Source organism: Chiloscyllium punctatum, chromosome 38 (assembly GCF_047496795.1).
Source record: "Chiloscyllium punctatum isolate Juve2018m chromosome 38, sChiPun1.3, whole genome shotgun sequence".
Taxonomy (NCBI): Eukaryota; Metazoa; Chordata; class Chondrichthyes; order Orectolobiformes; family Hemiscylliidae; genus Chiloscyllium; species Chiloscyllium punctatum.
In genome coordinates, this window is record NC_092776.1 from 39,276,998 (window position 1) to 39,293,986 (window position 16,989).

General features: G+C 41.1%; 1 protein-coding gene across 1 annotated transcript in view; it reads left to right on the top strand.

Annotated features, from left to right (window-relative positions):
* The window catches only part of LOC140463727 (leucine-rich repeat-containing protein 27-like), a 76,487-nt gene that overhangs the window by 4,500 nt on the left and 54,998 nt on the right, over positions 1-16,989 (top strand). The window contains exon 2 of the mRNA XM_072558073.1: positions 11,541-11,671. Within this exon, the coding sequence (XP_072414174.1) occupies positions 11,541-11,671 (131 nt within the window). The remainder of the gene's footprint in view (positions 1-11,540; positions 11,672-16,989) is intronic.

Genomic DNA, 16,989 nt, shown 5'->3' on the forward strand with positions numbered 1-16,989 from the left:
TCCTTGTGCATTCCAGGCCAAAAAATGTTTCTGTGCTTTAGCCTGAGACTTTTGCAACCCTAGGTGACCTCCTACAGGTAGTTATGTGCTACCTGTAACACTTCCTGTCTGTATGCTACCGACAACACAATCTTATGCACGTCGCCCCATATCTCCTCTGTACTAACCTGGCGTGGTCTCCATTTCCATCTGAGGATTCTATCTTTCAGATAATAACCCTCTAGAATCTTCTCCGCCTCCTTTTCAGGATACGCATTCATATATATATCTTGTCTTGCTGTTGCAAGGCCCTTAGCCTTTCAGGACTAAACACTTCTGTCTGACCCTCTGTCTGTTCAGGTTTTTCCTGCACCATTCCATCAAACAGGATGTCTGCTAACTGAACCTCAACTCCTTCATCTTTCTCTTTACTTTTCACTTCATGCTGTAATTTATGATAGTGGGATCTGGTTGCCACACAGTCTAGGAAAATACCAGGATATTTCTGTTTTAACGCCTCAGTTTCTTGGTCTTCCTTGCGCTTCTCCACAACAAGGGGTGCTACTCCCACCTTGGATCCTGCCAAATCAAACTGAATTCCTGCAACTGACACTGTCAATCACTTCCACTGTTACTTCCCCAGTCTTAAGTTGGCACTCCAACCTGATTGTACATAGGGGAATGCTAAATTTCTGTCCATCTATCCCACAAATTATCACACTCTGGGTTAACAGATCAAAAAGAGTGCATATTCACTCACCCCCTACTGTCAGCAACTGGTTAGATCCGTATCTCTCAAAATTATAACTTCCCGTCCATCTCCCCTATTCTTTCTGAGTAAAGTTAGTCTACAGAGGTGAATGCTTTATAGACATCAGGCACTAACTCCATACCCAGCCCCCGCCTAAGCTGTGCACTCTCCTGCAGCTCCTCAGCTCTTGTTGGAGTCTCCTTTACTACCTGCACTAATGTCACTGGCTTAGCTTCTTTTACCACATCTTTTCCCACAGTGCGTTTCTTTAATGACCAGCACTGTGACTTTATGTGTCCCACCTTACCACAGTGGAAACACCTGAGGCCTTTCACCTCCTTTCCACCCTCTTGGGCTTCTTTAACCTGTGGCAAACTCTTACCAGTGCTCTCTACCTTTGGTTTAGTAGAGTAGGATTTCCCCTTTTCCCAACATCTATACCTCACAGGACAAAAGTCTGGACGGACACCTGCCTTAGGCACCAACATGTACTCATCTGCTAATTCTGCTGCCTTTCTCACTTCCTGAACTTTCTGTTCCTCCACATGAGTAAGTTTTTAAACTCCTCCAGCAGAATAATCTCTCCTGGAGCCTCAAATGTCCGATCTATTTTCAAAGCATGCACCAATTGATCAAAATGACAATGTCTAATTCTTTCGAACTTAACCTAAGTCTGACCTGGTTCCTTCTTTGTGTTTCTGAACCACTGTCTGTATGCTTCTGATACCAATTCATAAGCACTTAAAATTGCCTGTTTAACCTCTTCGTAATCTCATGACACCTCATCTGACATCACAGCAAATATCTCACCAGCTCTGCCTACCAGTTTAGTCTGAACTAGCGTTATCGATAAATCCTCAGACCACGCCATCTGTCTAGAGAATTTTTCAAATGAAATAAAGAAGTCTTCAACATCTTTCTCATCGAAATGTGGCAGAGTTTTGACATAATTGTATATCACTACGTTCTCTTTTAATTTCCATCCTATTTACTTGACTTTGCTGTCTAAGTCGCAACTCCTCAAGTTCAAATTCTCTCTCTCTCTTTCTTTCTCCCTTTCGTCTCTCTGTCTTTCTCTTTCCCTTTCTTCTCTCTCTTTCTTTCTCCCTTTCTTCTCTCTCCCTACCTTTCTTCTCTCTCTCCCTTTCTTCTCTCTGTCTCTTTCTCCTTTTTTTCTCTCTTTCTCTCTCCCTTTCTTCTCTTTCTCTTTCTTTCTTCCTTCTTTCTCTCCTTGCTTAGCCAAGAACCTTCTCTCTTTTTTTCCTCTCTCTCTTTCTCTTTCTCTGTCCCTCTTTTTCCTCTCTTTCTCTCTGTTTATCTTCTAACTCCATTTTCCTCAATTGTAATTTATGTTTTTCTACCTCTACTACACTAGTTTGTTTCTCTGACACACCTAAGTGTTTGAGTAACCCCTTTACAATTTCAGCTTTGCTTTTGTCCTTGGTTAAACCCAAATCTAATTTATTTGCTAATTCTAAAATTGTGGCCTTATTCTTTCCTTCTAAACTTTCTTGGCAAATTTGAGAATCATCTTCAAATCCCCAAACCTCTTTTGCAATTTTAACAGCCATTTCTCTCACTTTCAATTTAATCAGCCACCAAGTCATCAAAATTAAATAAATTGTCTCACCTATGTTTTATTTAAAGATCTAGGACACTAACCTGCAAGTGTTTAAATCTGCTAGGATTTTTCGTACCCCTAAATCTATTCAAATCTGTCTAAACCAGTTCAAATCATGGACCTGAGCCCCCAGATTGCTACGACATGGGGTAAACACTCCTGCTTAATTTAAAACAGCAGCACAGAAAAGATTTATCCCGTGCAGTAATCTGTAAAACTTTGACTGGCCAAGAACTATGTAAATTAAAAATTAACAACTTTATTTCTTAAAGTATAACAGAGAATAATTAACTAATCACCATTTACAATTTCTTTCCCTAACCTATCTTTTACCTTCCCTTCTATAATACTAGTCTGATAAAAGTCCCGATCAAGATTTACAAAACAACACTTCTTATCTCAAAAGCAGGCAGTTGTAGGTTGTCTTCGGATCGTCCTGTGTCTTATTTTCTCCTTGCTAGGAATTTTACAGGTTACTGATCAAAAAGGTACTTTTAAGAGAGATTTATTTTTCAAGCAGTCCGTTACATGCTAGGACTTGGCACTTCTCCTCCCAACTGTTCAATTTTCCCCTAGTCTTATAGCCCAGAACATCGGATTTTGTCATTGGCTTTTAGGTTTGTCAATATATTCAACTCAAACTTGATTGGAAATTTTTTTTGAGGGGGGGCATAATTTAATCGATTAGCTGAATTCGAATTTGTTTTTTTGTCTCTAGACAACGAACTAATCGAGTTGTTCGACCCAGTGTTGTATTGTTGCCTTATTGAGAACACAGTGCTGTGTTTGGTAGCTCTGCTGCTTTTAACTCTCTTAAAGGTACACCTACATCTTCATAAAACAACATTGCCCCCAGTCCCAACACTGACACTGTCATTGAGTCCTGACACTGTCACCGAATCCAAACACTGTTCCCCAGTCCCAATATTGACACTGTCCCCAGACCCAACACTGTCCGACACTTCCAACACTTACACTGTTCCCCCAGTTCCAATATTGTCTCCAGTCTCAACACTGACGTTGTCCCTCAGTCCCAACACTGCCGCCCCTCCCACACCCAACACTGTGTGAGGATGACACCAAAATTGGAGGTGTGGTGGACAGCGATGGAGGTTACCTCAGAGTACAATGGTACCTTGATCAGATGGGCCAATGGGCAGATGGAGTTTAATTTAGATACATTTGAGGTGCTGCATTTTGGAAAGGCAAATCAAGGCAGGACTTATACACTTAATTGTAAGATCTTATGGATTTTGCTGAACAAAGAGACCTTGGAGTGCAGGTTCATTGTTCCTTGAAAGTGGACTTACAGGTAGATAGCTTAGTGAAGAAGTTGTTTGATGTGCTTTCCTTTATTGGTCAGTGGACTGAGTATAGGAGTTGGAAGGTCATGTTGCAGCTGTACAAGACATGGATTACAAACCTGCTGACATCCTGTCCTCTCCCTTGCAGAATGAGAAGACACAAAATCAAAGGTAGTAGGACAGAGCTGATGGGGGAGGGGGAGGGGGGTGGGGGTTGGGGGGGGGGCGGGGGGGTGTGCAAGGACCTCTTGCATGTCCTAAGCCTGATGGAGGTATTCACTCTCAGCATGATGTGACCAGCTGCACCAAGGTCCACAACACTCAATGTCATTGACAACATTGAGAAAGGTGATATTTTCCTGCCTTATGCTGCTTCTCAACTTCCAACATACCCTTGTTCTGCTATCTGGCATGATGAGGATGCTACTGATGGTGTGACCATGGTGCCTCCTTCCTGCTTTCTAATACACCACTCCCATCTTTCCTCAGACTTTAAGTTTCTGCTTTCAGAGATGCAAGAGCTTCTAATAACCCAGCCACAGTTGCCCCAGGAGGATAAAAGAGTAACAATGCAGCACAAACAAAATGGCCCTGTCAGTTGACCTGCCGCTTGTAGGCACGTGCTCATAGACACTGCCTGTCACTTTAAGCATGGTATAGAGGTACCATCCACATGTGGTAAAACACTGGGTACAAGTGGGCTACTGCTAGGTTGGGGAGTAAAGGATCATTTGTTTGTGAGTTCACTAGAAGGAAAGGTGGCAGACAAGTACAATTGCAATGGACTTGGGTGAAAAGCTGAAAGGGAATTGACTTCCTCCTGTCACTGACATGTAGCAGAGGAGTCCAGACCTAACTGAGAATAGGCCATGGCTTAGAGCTTGCCATCTCCGCAGTATCTGCTCCAACTCCTTCTTATGGTCATGACATAAAGGCATTGCCATCACAACATGCAAACTTGTGCAGACATTGTACGGACCTGCCATCCCTGTTTGAATGAGAACATTTCCTCTGGCAAATTCAGGAATGCACTAAAACTTATCAGGAAACACACCTGAGTACTTTCAGACACCTTGCAATAGAATAAGATCAAAACATTTATCCTGCCTGCAATCAGGTTGATTGGCACTTAAATTAACTTGAATGTGGAGCCCAAATGCTTCTTTTTTTCAAGATCTAACAATGTAGGTTTTGCCAGGATCTGGAATCCTGGAGCTATATCAGCCAGTGGAGGAGTATTAGGTCAGGTCTGTGTCAATTCAGCAAGTGTCAAGTGCATGCAGGTTCACAGCTGTGTGCACCCATTTCAGTGGCACACAATTAAGTGTCCGGTGGCATTCACTGCACAATTGAATTTTGCACTCATGGTTTTTAAAAAAATAATTAAAATAGATTATAATCAGTGGGATTGGCAGTTCCTGCTCCAATAAGTAGATATAATATGAATATTAATCTTTGGGCAAATCAGTTTATGGCACTTTTTTTGTAAATAGCTTTCAGTTTATTTTACTGTAGATCACACATTTATGTGTTTTTGGCAGTCTTCAGCAGTACATGTGACTTAAAACTTTCTCACATTATCTTCCTATACATATCAAGTTGACACCTCCTGTATGGTTAACACTTCAGATGTATCAAAATGTATGTTGTAACTTCTTAAATTATTCAAAAAACTTGAAATGTAGCAGTAAATGTATTTCCCACCCACATCAATTCAGTGCTATTTAATACATTTTTCCATCTGTGCAGAAAGAGAATTCTGTGGCCAGGTTTTTCACTTTCAATATTTAGGGTGGTAACTTTGAGTAAATACAACTGATTGCTAATTTTCTGTTACTGTGATTTGTAGTTCATGATCCCCGTGGATAATTCAGCTTGACCATGCTCTTTTCACCATGTCACTTGAAAAAAAAGCTGCCAAGTTGCCTAAACATTGCACTGAAAAGATCATTCACTGGAGCTTTTATAAAGAAACTGAACCATGAACACAATAATATAATGCCCCATGATCGGGCTAACTTTTGGACAGAGAGGAAAGAATAAAACTGGATGGGAGGGTGAACTGTGTGGAGGATGCAGAGATGCTTATGTGATTTAGACAAGTTGAATGAGTGCCGAATGCAGATGAAGTATCATGTGGGTAAATGTGAAGTGGTCCAATTTGGTAGCAAAAACAGGAAGGTAGATTATTCTCTGAATGGTGACGGACTGGGAAAGGACCTGGTATTCTTGTATTCAAGTTACTGGAAGTAAGCATGCAGGTGCAGCAGGTGAAGAAGACAAATGGTACGTTGGGGTGCATAGTGAGAAGATTCAAGGATAGGAGCAGGGATGTCTGACTATAATTATTTAGAGCCTTGTGATGCCACATCTGGAGTGTTGTGTGGCATTTTGGTCTTCTTATCTAAGAAAGGATATTCTGGCAATGGACAGAGTACGGTGAAGGTTTTCCAGATTTATTGCTGGGAAGGGGGGACTGACATGAAGAGAGAGTGAGTTATACATATGGTTCATTCTCACTTGTTTAAACTCCTTCCTACTATTAAATAAATGGAATAATTTTTGTGCAGTACAAGTTGATCTCCCACCATGTTACATAGGCAATTTTACTTTTATTGAAAATATTGATTCCACTTTCCAGAGGATCTTTCATCTTCTATTTTCTGATGTTTTCATCCTCAACAATCGGTCACTACTGTTCAGAAAAGCGCAGCAGGTCAGGCAGCATCCAAGGAGCTGGAGAATCGACATTTCGGGCAGAAGCCCTTCTTCAGGAATCCTGAAGAAGGGCTTATGCCCGAAACGTCGATTCTCCTGCTCCTTGGATGCTGCCTGACCTGCTGTGCTTTTCCAGCAACACATTTTTCAGCTCTGATCTCCAGCATCTGCAGTCCTCACTTTCTCCCACTACGGTTCAGAGTTCAGTTACGTTAATCCAGATCTGTTATTCACTTGATCTACTTCTCTATATTCCACAATATCTTTGATGACTCGAAATATATTACCTTGATCATCAAAATACTGCCAGCATTTGGTTTGGACCAATTAGCCTTACATATGTTTGTTGAAATGAATGTTAGGCAACAACTTTTGCTTCTTGATTGGAGCTAGACCGAAGATAAAACTTTGCTACCTTAGATTGGCATCCTAATAAACAACTTAGAAAATAGGAGTGAGAGTAGACCTTTCAGCTCATTGAGCCCATGTCACCATTCACCATGATCATGGCAAAATGCCATTGTCATATTCTTGCTCTCTCCCTATACTCTCTTGACGCCTTGAACTTCTATTTATTTCATTCTTTATCTTGGCCTCTATAGCATTTTGTGGCAAAGAATGCCACAAGTTCCCCACCCTCTGAGTGAAAACATTTCTCTTTCCGTCAGTCAGAAATAGTCTACTCATATCCTCAGGTCATTACCTTTTTTTGTGGACCCCTGGCCAAGGGAAATCTCATCCCTGCATCCACTCTGTCTAGCCCTGTTCGAATTGTTTTAATGAGATGCCCTCTCATTCTTTTTAAACTCCAGTGATCAAAGGTCCATTTGACCCAATCTATTCTCACACGACAAGCCTGCAATCCCAGTAATCAGTCTGGTGAATCTTTGCTGCACTCCCTCTAAGCTGTATATCTTTTCTTAGATAAAGAGACCAAAACTGCACACAATATTCCAGGCATAGAACAGGCCTGTGCTGACTTTTTTGTTCCTGTACTCAAACACTGTTGCAATAAAGGCCAACAAACCATTTGCCTTCCTAACTCCTTGTTGCATTTGCATACTTGCTTTCAGTGACTGGTGTGCAAGGACACCCAAGTCCCTTTGAATACCAACATTTCCTAATCTAGCACAATTTAGATTATATTCTGCCATTCTGATTTTCCTACAGAACTGGAAAATTTCGCACTCACCTACGTTGTATTGCATCTGCCAAACAATTTGCCCACTCACTCCACATATCGTATTCACTCTGAAACCTCTTTGCATTCTCTTCACCATTCACAATCCCCCCAACTTTTTGTGTCATTAGCAAATTTTGAATTATAAAGTTTGATTCCCTTATCCAAATGATTGACATATATTGTGAATAGCTGGGGTCCAAACACCTACGTCTGCGATACCAAACACATCACTGCCTTCCATTCTGAAAATGACCCATTTATTGTCTGCGAATAAATTCTCAATCCATACCAACATATTACCACCAATTCCGTCTGCTCTTATTTTCAATGGTAACCCCTTATGTGGTATCTTATTGATATTATTCTGATAATCCAAATAAAGTTTGTCAAACATAATTTCTCTTTCGTAAATTCATGTTGACCTTGCATAAGGTTTGGTATTTTGTAAGTGACCTGTTATTACATCTTTTATAAGGGGCTTACATTTGTCTGGACTAATCATTTCCTTTTTACATTTTTGCAAAACCGCTTATAATTACTTTTATGTTCTTTGCGTACTCACTTGTACCTTTTATTCATCTTAATCAACCTCTCAGTGCTCCTTTGCAGAATTGTAACGCGTTTCCAATTCTCAATCTTGCTAATATTTTCTGACAACTTTATATGACCCCTGTACGGATCCAAGACAACGATTCATTTCAGTTTTTGGCTCTATTTCTATAACATTTTCTTGGCTCTGTTTTTCAGGTGTAAAGAATGTATAATTGTTGCAATGGGCCATGCATTTATTCCTTAAATATGAATCATTAACTGCCCACTGTCCTAACTTTTTGTGAAGTTGCCGATCAATTTCAACCTTTCACTCATAAGGTTATAAGATATAGGAGCAGAAATAGGCTATTCGGTATATTGAGTCTACTCTACCATTCAATGATGGTTGATCTGATAATCCTCAAATCCAATTTCCTGCCTTATCCCCATAACTCTTGATTTCCTTATTCATTAAAAACTGTCCATCTCAGTCTTGATTATGTAACCAATCCTGACAGCCCTTTGCATTGAAGAATTCCACAGATTCACTGCCCTCATGGAGAAAACGTCTGCATTTCTTTTTTAAATGGGTGACTGCTTACTCTGAGATTATTCCCTCTCATCTTAGACTCTCCCACAAGTGGAAACCTCTACCCTTATGAATCTTATGTTTCAAAACCATCCATACCAGTATCACGGAGAGAATCTTCTCTGCACTGCCTCCAATGCCAGTATATTTATCCTCAGAAAGTAGGATGAAAACTGATTAGAATAGTCAGGGTTAGTCTGACTCATGCATTGCATCTCTTTAGCAAGACCTCCCTATTTTCATACTCCATGGTCTTTGAAATAAAGGTCAACAGTCCATTCATGTTCCCTAATATTTGGAGCTAGCTTTTTTTGATTAAAGCTTTCTGCAGTCTTTCTCCATTTAAATATTCAACTTGTCTACTCTTATCAAGGTGCATAACCTCATACTTTCCCACAATATGTTATCTACCAGGCTGTTGCTCACTCACCAAGCCTATCTATATCCTTCTGTAGATTAATTGTGTCATCCTTACTACTTGCGTTCCCAGCTATTTTTGTGACATCCACAAACTTGGCAATACCACATTCACTTCTGTCATTCATGTCATTGTACACCACTCACACCTTCATAGTTTCTTTTGTAAGTTTAGGACCTACGGCTCAGATTGGACTATTTCACTTTCTATCCCAGTGAAGAATTCTATTGCATTATGGTCATGGGTGAAGCAGCCAGGTGCTCAACCAAGCCATACCTACTGTTGCATGTGATGACAGCAGTCTGTTTGGTAAAATGTTTTGATTCTGTATCAAAATCTGCACTTGTACCCCTGCAAATTTGCTAGTCAGTTGTGCACTAAGAATTTAATTCTGAGAACATTTCATCAAATTTTAATAATTTCATTTTAATGATGTTTAATTCTATACATGTGGTGGCTTAACTGGGGATTTGCACGTTCAGTTTCAATCTGAAACTGCAGTTGTTGGGTAAGGAGGTGCCTATTAGTAATGTGTATCTCTATAAAGAAATTTTATAGAGATTGCCTCTAGTACTAGCCTTCACCATCTGGCTTCTGATTTAGACCAATATAGCTACTGCTCTAAAATCTAAACAAAAGTAAGACTAATCTTGAATATTGACACAGGCTATAAGTTTTAAATTTAAAACATTGCCTGTGTTTATTTAAGGATTTGTGAAATTTGTGGGAGCTTGTCAGTGTTATAATACAAATAATGCCACTATCTCTTAAAAGCTCTGAATGACTTCATGTTGAGATTACCTTGCCTGAGATAATTCTGCAATAATATGGAATTATTCCATTTATGTCACGTGAGGAACATTTGAGGACTCTGGGTCTATACTTGATGGGGTTTTGAAGGATGAGGGGGAATCTAATTGAAACATACAGAATATGAATGGCTTGGACAGAGTGGATGTAGGAAAGATGTTACCATTGGTTGGAGAGGCTAGGACCCGAGGACACTGCCTTAGAGTAAAGGGAAGACTTTTTAGAATGGAGATAAGGAGAAGCTTCTTCAGGCAGAGAGTGGGGAACCTATGGAATTCATTGCCACAGAAGGTTGTGGAGGTCAGATCATTGAGTATATTCAAGAGAGAGATAGGTAGGTTCTTGAGTATCAAGGGGATCAAGGGTTACTGGGAGAAGGCGGGAGAATGGGGTTGAGAAACTTATCAAGGACATGCAAATCCTGGGCTTCCTCCACCACCAAATCCTAGCCACCCAACTTCTGGAGAAAGAACACCTCATGTCCTGCCTTGGGACCCTCCAACCACATGGCATCAATGTTGATTTCACCAGTTTCCTCATTTTCCCTCCACCACTTCATCTCATATCCAGCCCCCCAACTCAGCACTGCCCGCTTGTCACCCACCCGTCCATCTTCCATCCCACCTATCCACTCCACCCTCCTCTCTGACCTTTCACCATCAGTCCCCACCTGCATCCACCTGTCGCATTCCCAGCCACCTTCCCTCCAGCTCCACCCCCTTCCTATTCATCTCTCAGCCCCCTTCACCATCACCCCCCCCCCCCCCCCCCCAGCATTCCAGATGAAGGGCTTATACCCGAAACATCCTTTCTCCTACTCCTTGGATACTGCCTGACCTACTATGCTTTTCCAGCACCACACTCTCGAGTCTGATCTCTCGCATCTGCAGTCCTCACTTTTCCCTGAGAAACCTACCAGCCATGATTGAATGGCAGTGCAGACCCAATGGGCTGAATGGCCTCATCTTATGGTCTTATGCTTTCCCAGTGCCTGAGCAACATGCTTGCATGTCTACAAATATGTAAAAGTGCAAATTAGTTGATGGCTAAAAAGATTAGGACAAACACAATCATCACTTCAAATAAAATGTTCAAGAAAAATAAATTTTAATCACATTTTCTCCTTGCTGGCAATGGAAAATGAAATTTCATCTTCACACCTCCAACTGCTAATGAAGCAAATTAATTCTATATTTTGAATTGAACTATAATTTGATTATTTAATTTGTTTAATATGATATATTCCTGTGCAGTATTGAAGAGCTACTGTCTTGGGAATACTGTCTTTTGAATGAAATTTTAAAACAAAATGCAAAACGACGACGTGTTTCCTTAAAAGGACAAGATATATTTCCTGCATTTTTGGCTAATATTGTTCCCTCAATCACCATTCCTAAAACCAAATAATCTGGTCACTATCACATTACTGATTGTGGGAGTTTTGTGCAAATGGGTTACTGTATGCCTTAGACAGCAAGAGTAACTATGCTCTCAAAGTACAGTACTTCACTGGCTGTAAAACACATTGAGCTGTCCTGAGGCTGTGAACGTTATTAAAACAAATGCAACTTTTTCACTTATTTAATCATAAGATGTCTATTCTCACATGAATCACTAAAATAATTTTTTCCAATAGCATTTGTATCTGGAAGGAAATGCCATATCTGAACTTTCTGAGGATTTCTTTCATCAATTACCAAATCTTGTCTGGCTGGATTTACGAAACAATAAACTCAAAAGTCTTCCTTGCTCAATCGGAGACCATAGGTTTGACAACTTTTCTTATTGACTTAAAAACATATAGTTGTGTGCCTCTTTTCATTGTGTTATTTATTACCAGGAGAGAAAATATTGAGAGTAACTGGTCAGTTATTATTTTCCTGCTAAGAACCTGTAGTTATTTTATCAGAGACATGAGCACAGAATTCAAGCTAGTGCTGCAATGATGTAGTGACAATTACTACATTGTCAGAGGTGTTACACCTTGGATAAAAATTAATGAAAGTGAGGTTTGTATGCTCTCAGGCAGATGTAAAGAATTCTGTGGTGCCATTTTGCAGAGCATTTACAATATCTTTGGTGCCCTGCCAATATTGATCCCTCAGCCAACATCACTAAAAGCAAATGATCAGACCATTATCACATTACTTTTGTGAAGTAAGTTTGGAGGATGATGGATCAGCTTTATAATTATATTCATAATTTGAATTTATGATTTGGATGAGAATAATTAGCAATCAGAATTTCAAGACGGTATCAATTTGGGAGTACAGCTAATACTGAGAAAGAATGCAACGTACCATGTGCACTCATGTAAAAGTCAATTTTTTTAGACTGTTCTTAAAGGTTCAATTTATAGGGTCAACTATTACACGGGTACTAGTTTGAGGAGCTGAAATTCATGCGGCCCTTTAAAATATTATCAGTAGTCAATTTGATCGCTCAACTAATCCTAGGTAAAGAAGAAAAACACAATGGATTATGGTAAAGGTAGTTACTGGATAAAAGCAAGACAAATAAGAATGAATTACTGGAAGGAAATTTTATTAATACATACTGGTACAAAAATCCAACATATCAAAGATTCACTGAGGGGATCCAAGAAGGTGGGTGATCTAGGAAGATCGCATTGCAGAGCTCCGCATCACAGCACAAGCAGGATGACCTTTCAATCCGCCCAACTTGGAGCATCGTGATTTCCTGGGACTCCAGAAAGATCATAGAGTCCCAAGAAACTTTTGAAAGTTAACTTACCTGTGTTTCCAGCTGTCCAGAGATGCTGAAAAAAGGAGGAGGAGTTTCCGAGGCCGAGTCTGCAACCCAGCCTGCAGGATCCTCGGACCCTATTACCTTCCAGACCCTGGTGAATGAGCCTGCGAAATCTCGTGTGATGTTGGGGAAACAGATTGAAGAGAAGCTGGCTCCAATCTCTTTCATGCTGCATAAGCCTGAGCAGCAGCTGGGAGACCTGGAGAAGAGGACGGATGAGGTGGAGCACAAGCTCACAGTGGTGGAAGCTGATGCCAGTTCATCCAAGGATAGGATCCAAGCCCTGGAGATGCAGGTCCGTACTTTGCACGAACAAGTAGATGATCTGGAGAACAGGGATAGGAGAAAAAACATTCGGATCATCGATCTGCCTGAGGGTAAGGAAGGAGAGTGGCCTGCAGAATTTATTGAGGACTGGCTGCCAAAATTCCTTGATTTGGCAGCTGGAATGAGAGGATTGAAGATCGAGAGGGCTCACCGGGTTGTAGCGTGGAGATCGGGTCTGGGTCAATGTCCTCATCTTCCCCTGGTGCAGTTCCATCACCATCGGGATAAAGAGAGAATCATGGAAGCTTCCAGAATCCAGGGGATGAATCAAAAGGCCTGAGTTTACGAGGGCTTTAAGACCATGTTCTTCCAGGAGTTCTCAACAGTGATGATCCAAAAAATAAAATCTTACGACGGTGACAAGAGAAGACTGAGGGAGCTTGGGATTCAGTACTCCCTGAGGTTTCCGGCGGTGCTACGGTTCACCTAAGATGTATCGACACATCTCTTTGACACTTCAGAGAAGGGCAAGAGACTTTGTGGACAAATTAACCTAATCAAACAATTTAGTATGTATAAATAGTAGTGTTGTTTGGATATATCTTTGTCATTTTGTAAAGGAAATGGAGGAAGTCTGGTTGGAGTTTTCTTTTTCTATTTTTTTTCTATTGATAATACTTTGGCTTAAACTATGTTTTGTGGTGGTTGAGATGTGCATTTTCAATTTCTAAATTAAGATATACCAAAGGATGGGTGGGGTATTTACCCCTTTTTTTCTTTGGCAGCTTTTTATTTTATACATATTGGCATTCTATAGAGTATTTACTTTCTTTTCTGCTTGCGTTCACCATGCGGTTGTAGCTGGGAGAAATGAAGGTGGGTGGGATGGTTAGATGCTTACTGATGGGCAGTTGTCCCCTCTGGGAAGCGGATGAGTTCCCCTGTTCAGCACCATTGGTGCTTTGTATGTTGGTTTTTGTTGTTTTTAATTTTTAATAGTTTTGTAGGTTTGTTGAATGCAGTGCTTTTAGTTTATGTGGTTTTAATGTTCAGTGGATCATGTGACACTAAGGCTCAGTGATTTGTGGTTCGAGTTCCTCCTCTCTCGAAGTTAAATGTTACTGCAAAAGGTTATGGCTAATGACATGATTAAATTGTGTACCTGGAAAATCAAGGGAAGTCACTCACCAATTAAGATGAAGAAGCTACACTTGAGTCTTAGAAGGGAGAAGGTAGATATTGCTTTGTTACAGGAGACACACTTGGATGACAGGGAGTATTTGAAATTACAGCAGAATGGCTTTGACCGAGTTTATTTTTCATCATTTAATACCAGAAGTAGGGGAGTGGCTATATTGATTAGGAAGAATCTCCCAATTAAACTACTAGAATGTGTTAAAGACATACACGGGAGATTTGTAATTCTTAAAACTTTGATAAATGGGGAAGAATATGGTGTTTTAAATGTTTATTGCCCTCCAGCTCATCCAGCACATGCGTTTTCTAAACTGATAAGTCTTGAGTCCCAGCCCATCATTATAGGGGGAGATTTTAACTGTCTCATGGATTTCACAGTAGACATGTTGCCCAAAGGTCCCTCAATACCCTCTGTACAAACTAAACTAAACAGTTAATGGGTCTATGTGGGGAGTTAGGGTTGGTGGACGGCTGGAGGCGTCTCCACCCTACAGGTAGGGATTTTACATTTTTCTCCAATCCACACAGATGTCACACCAGGATTGATTTCTTTTCTGACCCCTGTGGCAACCCTGGACTTTGTGGCATCTTGTATAATTCGTAATATTAAAATCTCCGATCATGCTTCAGTTGGTTAAGGTTAAGGACGTTACAGTAGGTTCGAGGCACTGGTGAATGGATCCCTTTATCCACAAGGATAATACGTTTGCGGAGTATTTCTCTAGGGAATTTCGGGCATTCCTAGACATTAATTCAGGCTCGGTTGATAGTCCATCTGTCCTTTGGGAAACTGCCAAAGCCTATGCCGGGGGTAGTTATTTCCGACTCTGCCAGTAGGAAGCGGCAGAAGGGTGAGCAGCAATGTCTCCTTGAAGCGCGGTTGAAGGCAGCCGAGTAGGCTTACTTTGACAGACCCTTGTTGGTCAAGCTACAGAGGATTACAGCGCTGTAGTCTGCGTTGAATTCCATGCTCATACAGATGGCAAAGAAGGAGCTTCGTTTTGCAAAGCAAAGGTTATATGAGCATGGTGACAGGCCAGGCAAATACTTAGCGTACTCACCAAGAGAAGGAATGCCCCACAAGCCATTATGGCAATCAGGGAAGATTAATGTGGCATTCCAGAGATTTTACTCTTAAATTATAATAATCTGAGGGTTGTAAGGACAGGTGGGCCAAAATGGAATATTTTTTAAGGATCTGAAGTTCCTTGGCATGACCCCCGAACAAGAGTCATTTCTCAATGCCCGTTATCAGAGCAAGAATTGCAGGAAGCTGTGAGGCAGCTTCAGAGTGGAAAGGCGCCCGGTCCTGATGGACTTCCCAGTGAATTCTATAAGGAATTTATAAACATACTCTCAGGTCTGATGCTCAAAATGTTTAATGATTCATACAGTCGTGATTGTCTCCCACCATCTCTTGAGAGATTAGATTAGGTTCCCTATAGTGTGGAAACAGGCCCTTTAGCCCAACAAGTCCACACTAACCCTCTGAAGAGTAACCCACCCAGACCCATGTCCATCTGACTAACACAGCTAACATTATGGGAGATTTAGAATGGCCAATTCACCTGACCTGCACATCTTTAGACTGTGGGAGGGATCCAGAGCAAACCCACGCAGACATGGGGAGAATGTGCAAACTCCACACAGACCGTTGCCCAATGCTGGAATTGAACCTGGGTCCCTGGCACTGTGGGGCAGCAGTGCTAGCCACTGAGCCACCATGCCACCTACAGTGAGAGTGGCCAATATTTCACTTATTCTTAAAAAAGGGAAGGTCCCAGAGGACTGAGCTTCTTAAAGGCCCATTTCACTCTTAAATCTGGACTTTAAAATCCTCTCTAAGACTCTTGCGTTAAGGCTGGAGACTGTGTTACCTTGTATTGTTGAAGAGGATCAGTCGGGCTTCATAAAGGGCCACAATCCTCCAATAATGTTAGGAGGCTGTTTAATGTAATTCAAACGTGTCAACAACAGCTAACACAGGGATTGGTGATTTATCTAAATACAGAGAAGGCATTTGACTGAGTTGAGTGACCATATCATTTCTATACTCTGGAGCGTTTTGGTTTGGGCGAAGTCTTTATAAGATGGGTAAAGGTTCTCAATGGTGGCCCTCTCGCGGCAGTCATCACCAAAGGGGTACGATCAAGCAATTTTAACATTTTTAGGGGCAGCTGGCAGGACTGTCCCCTTACACCATTGCTTTTTACATTGCTGATTGAACTATTGGCAGAGGCCATTCGTGGGAATCCCAATATACCAGCTCCAGAAGTGGGGTCAAAATTACGTTAGACTTTGTTGTATGTGGACTTTGTCCTAATTTTTTTGTCAAATCCAGCAGTTTCAGTGCCCCTCCAGATACAATGCATCTCCTTGTTTGGCGCTTTTTCTGGGTATAAGAACAATTTTGCGAAATCATAAGCTATGCCTCTGGGTGGTCTTACGAAGATGCTAGGTCTTGAGGGTGATCATCTATCCCCATTTAGATGGTCACAGGGAGTTTTGTGTATTTGGGCATATTCATTACTCCAGTTCTGGATTGGCTGTTCAAAGCCAATTTTGTTCAATTATTTGACAAAATTAAACAAGATCTTCAAAGATGGGAGGCACTTCCAGTCTCGTGGTTGGGGCGGATAGTGCTTATTAAGATGAATATTCTCCCCCATTTGCTATACACTATACAGATGCTCCCCCTGATTTTCAATAAGCAAATATTCAGGAGACTGAATGGCTGGTTCAGTTCCTTTATTTGGTATTGTAAGCAGTCCCTCATTAAATTAGCCAAACTGCAATTGCCTCACAGATTGGGGGGAGTGGATCTTCCAGACACTAACAACTACCAACTACGC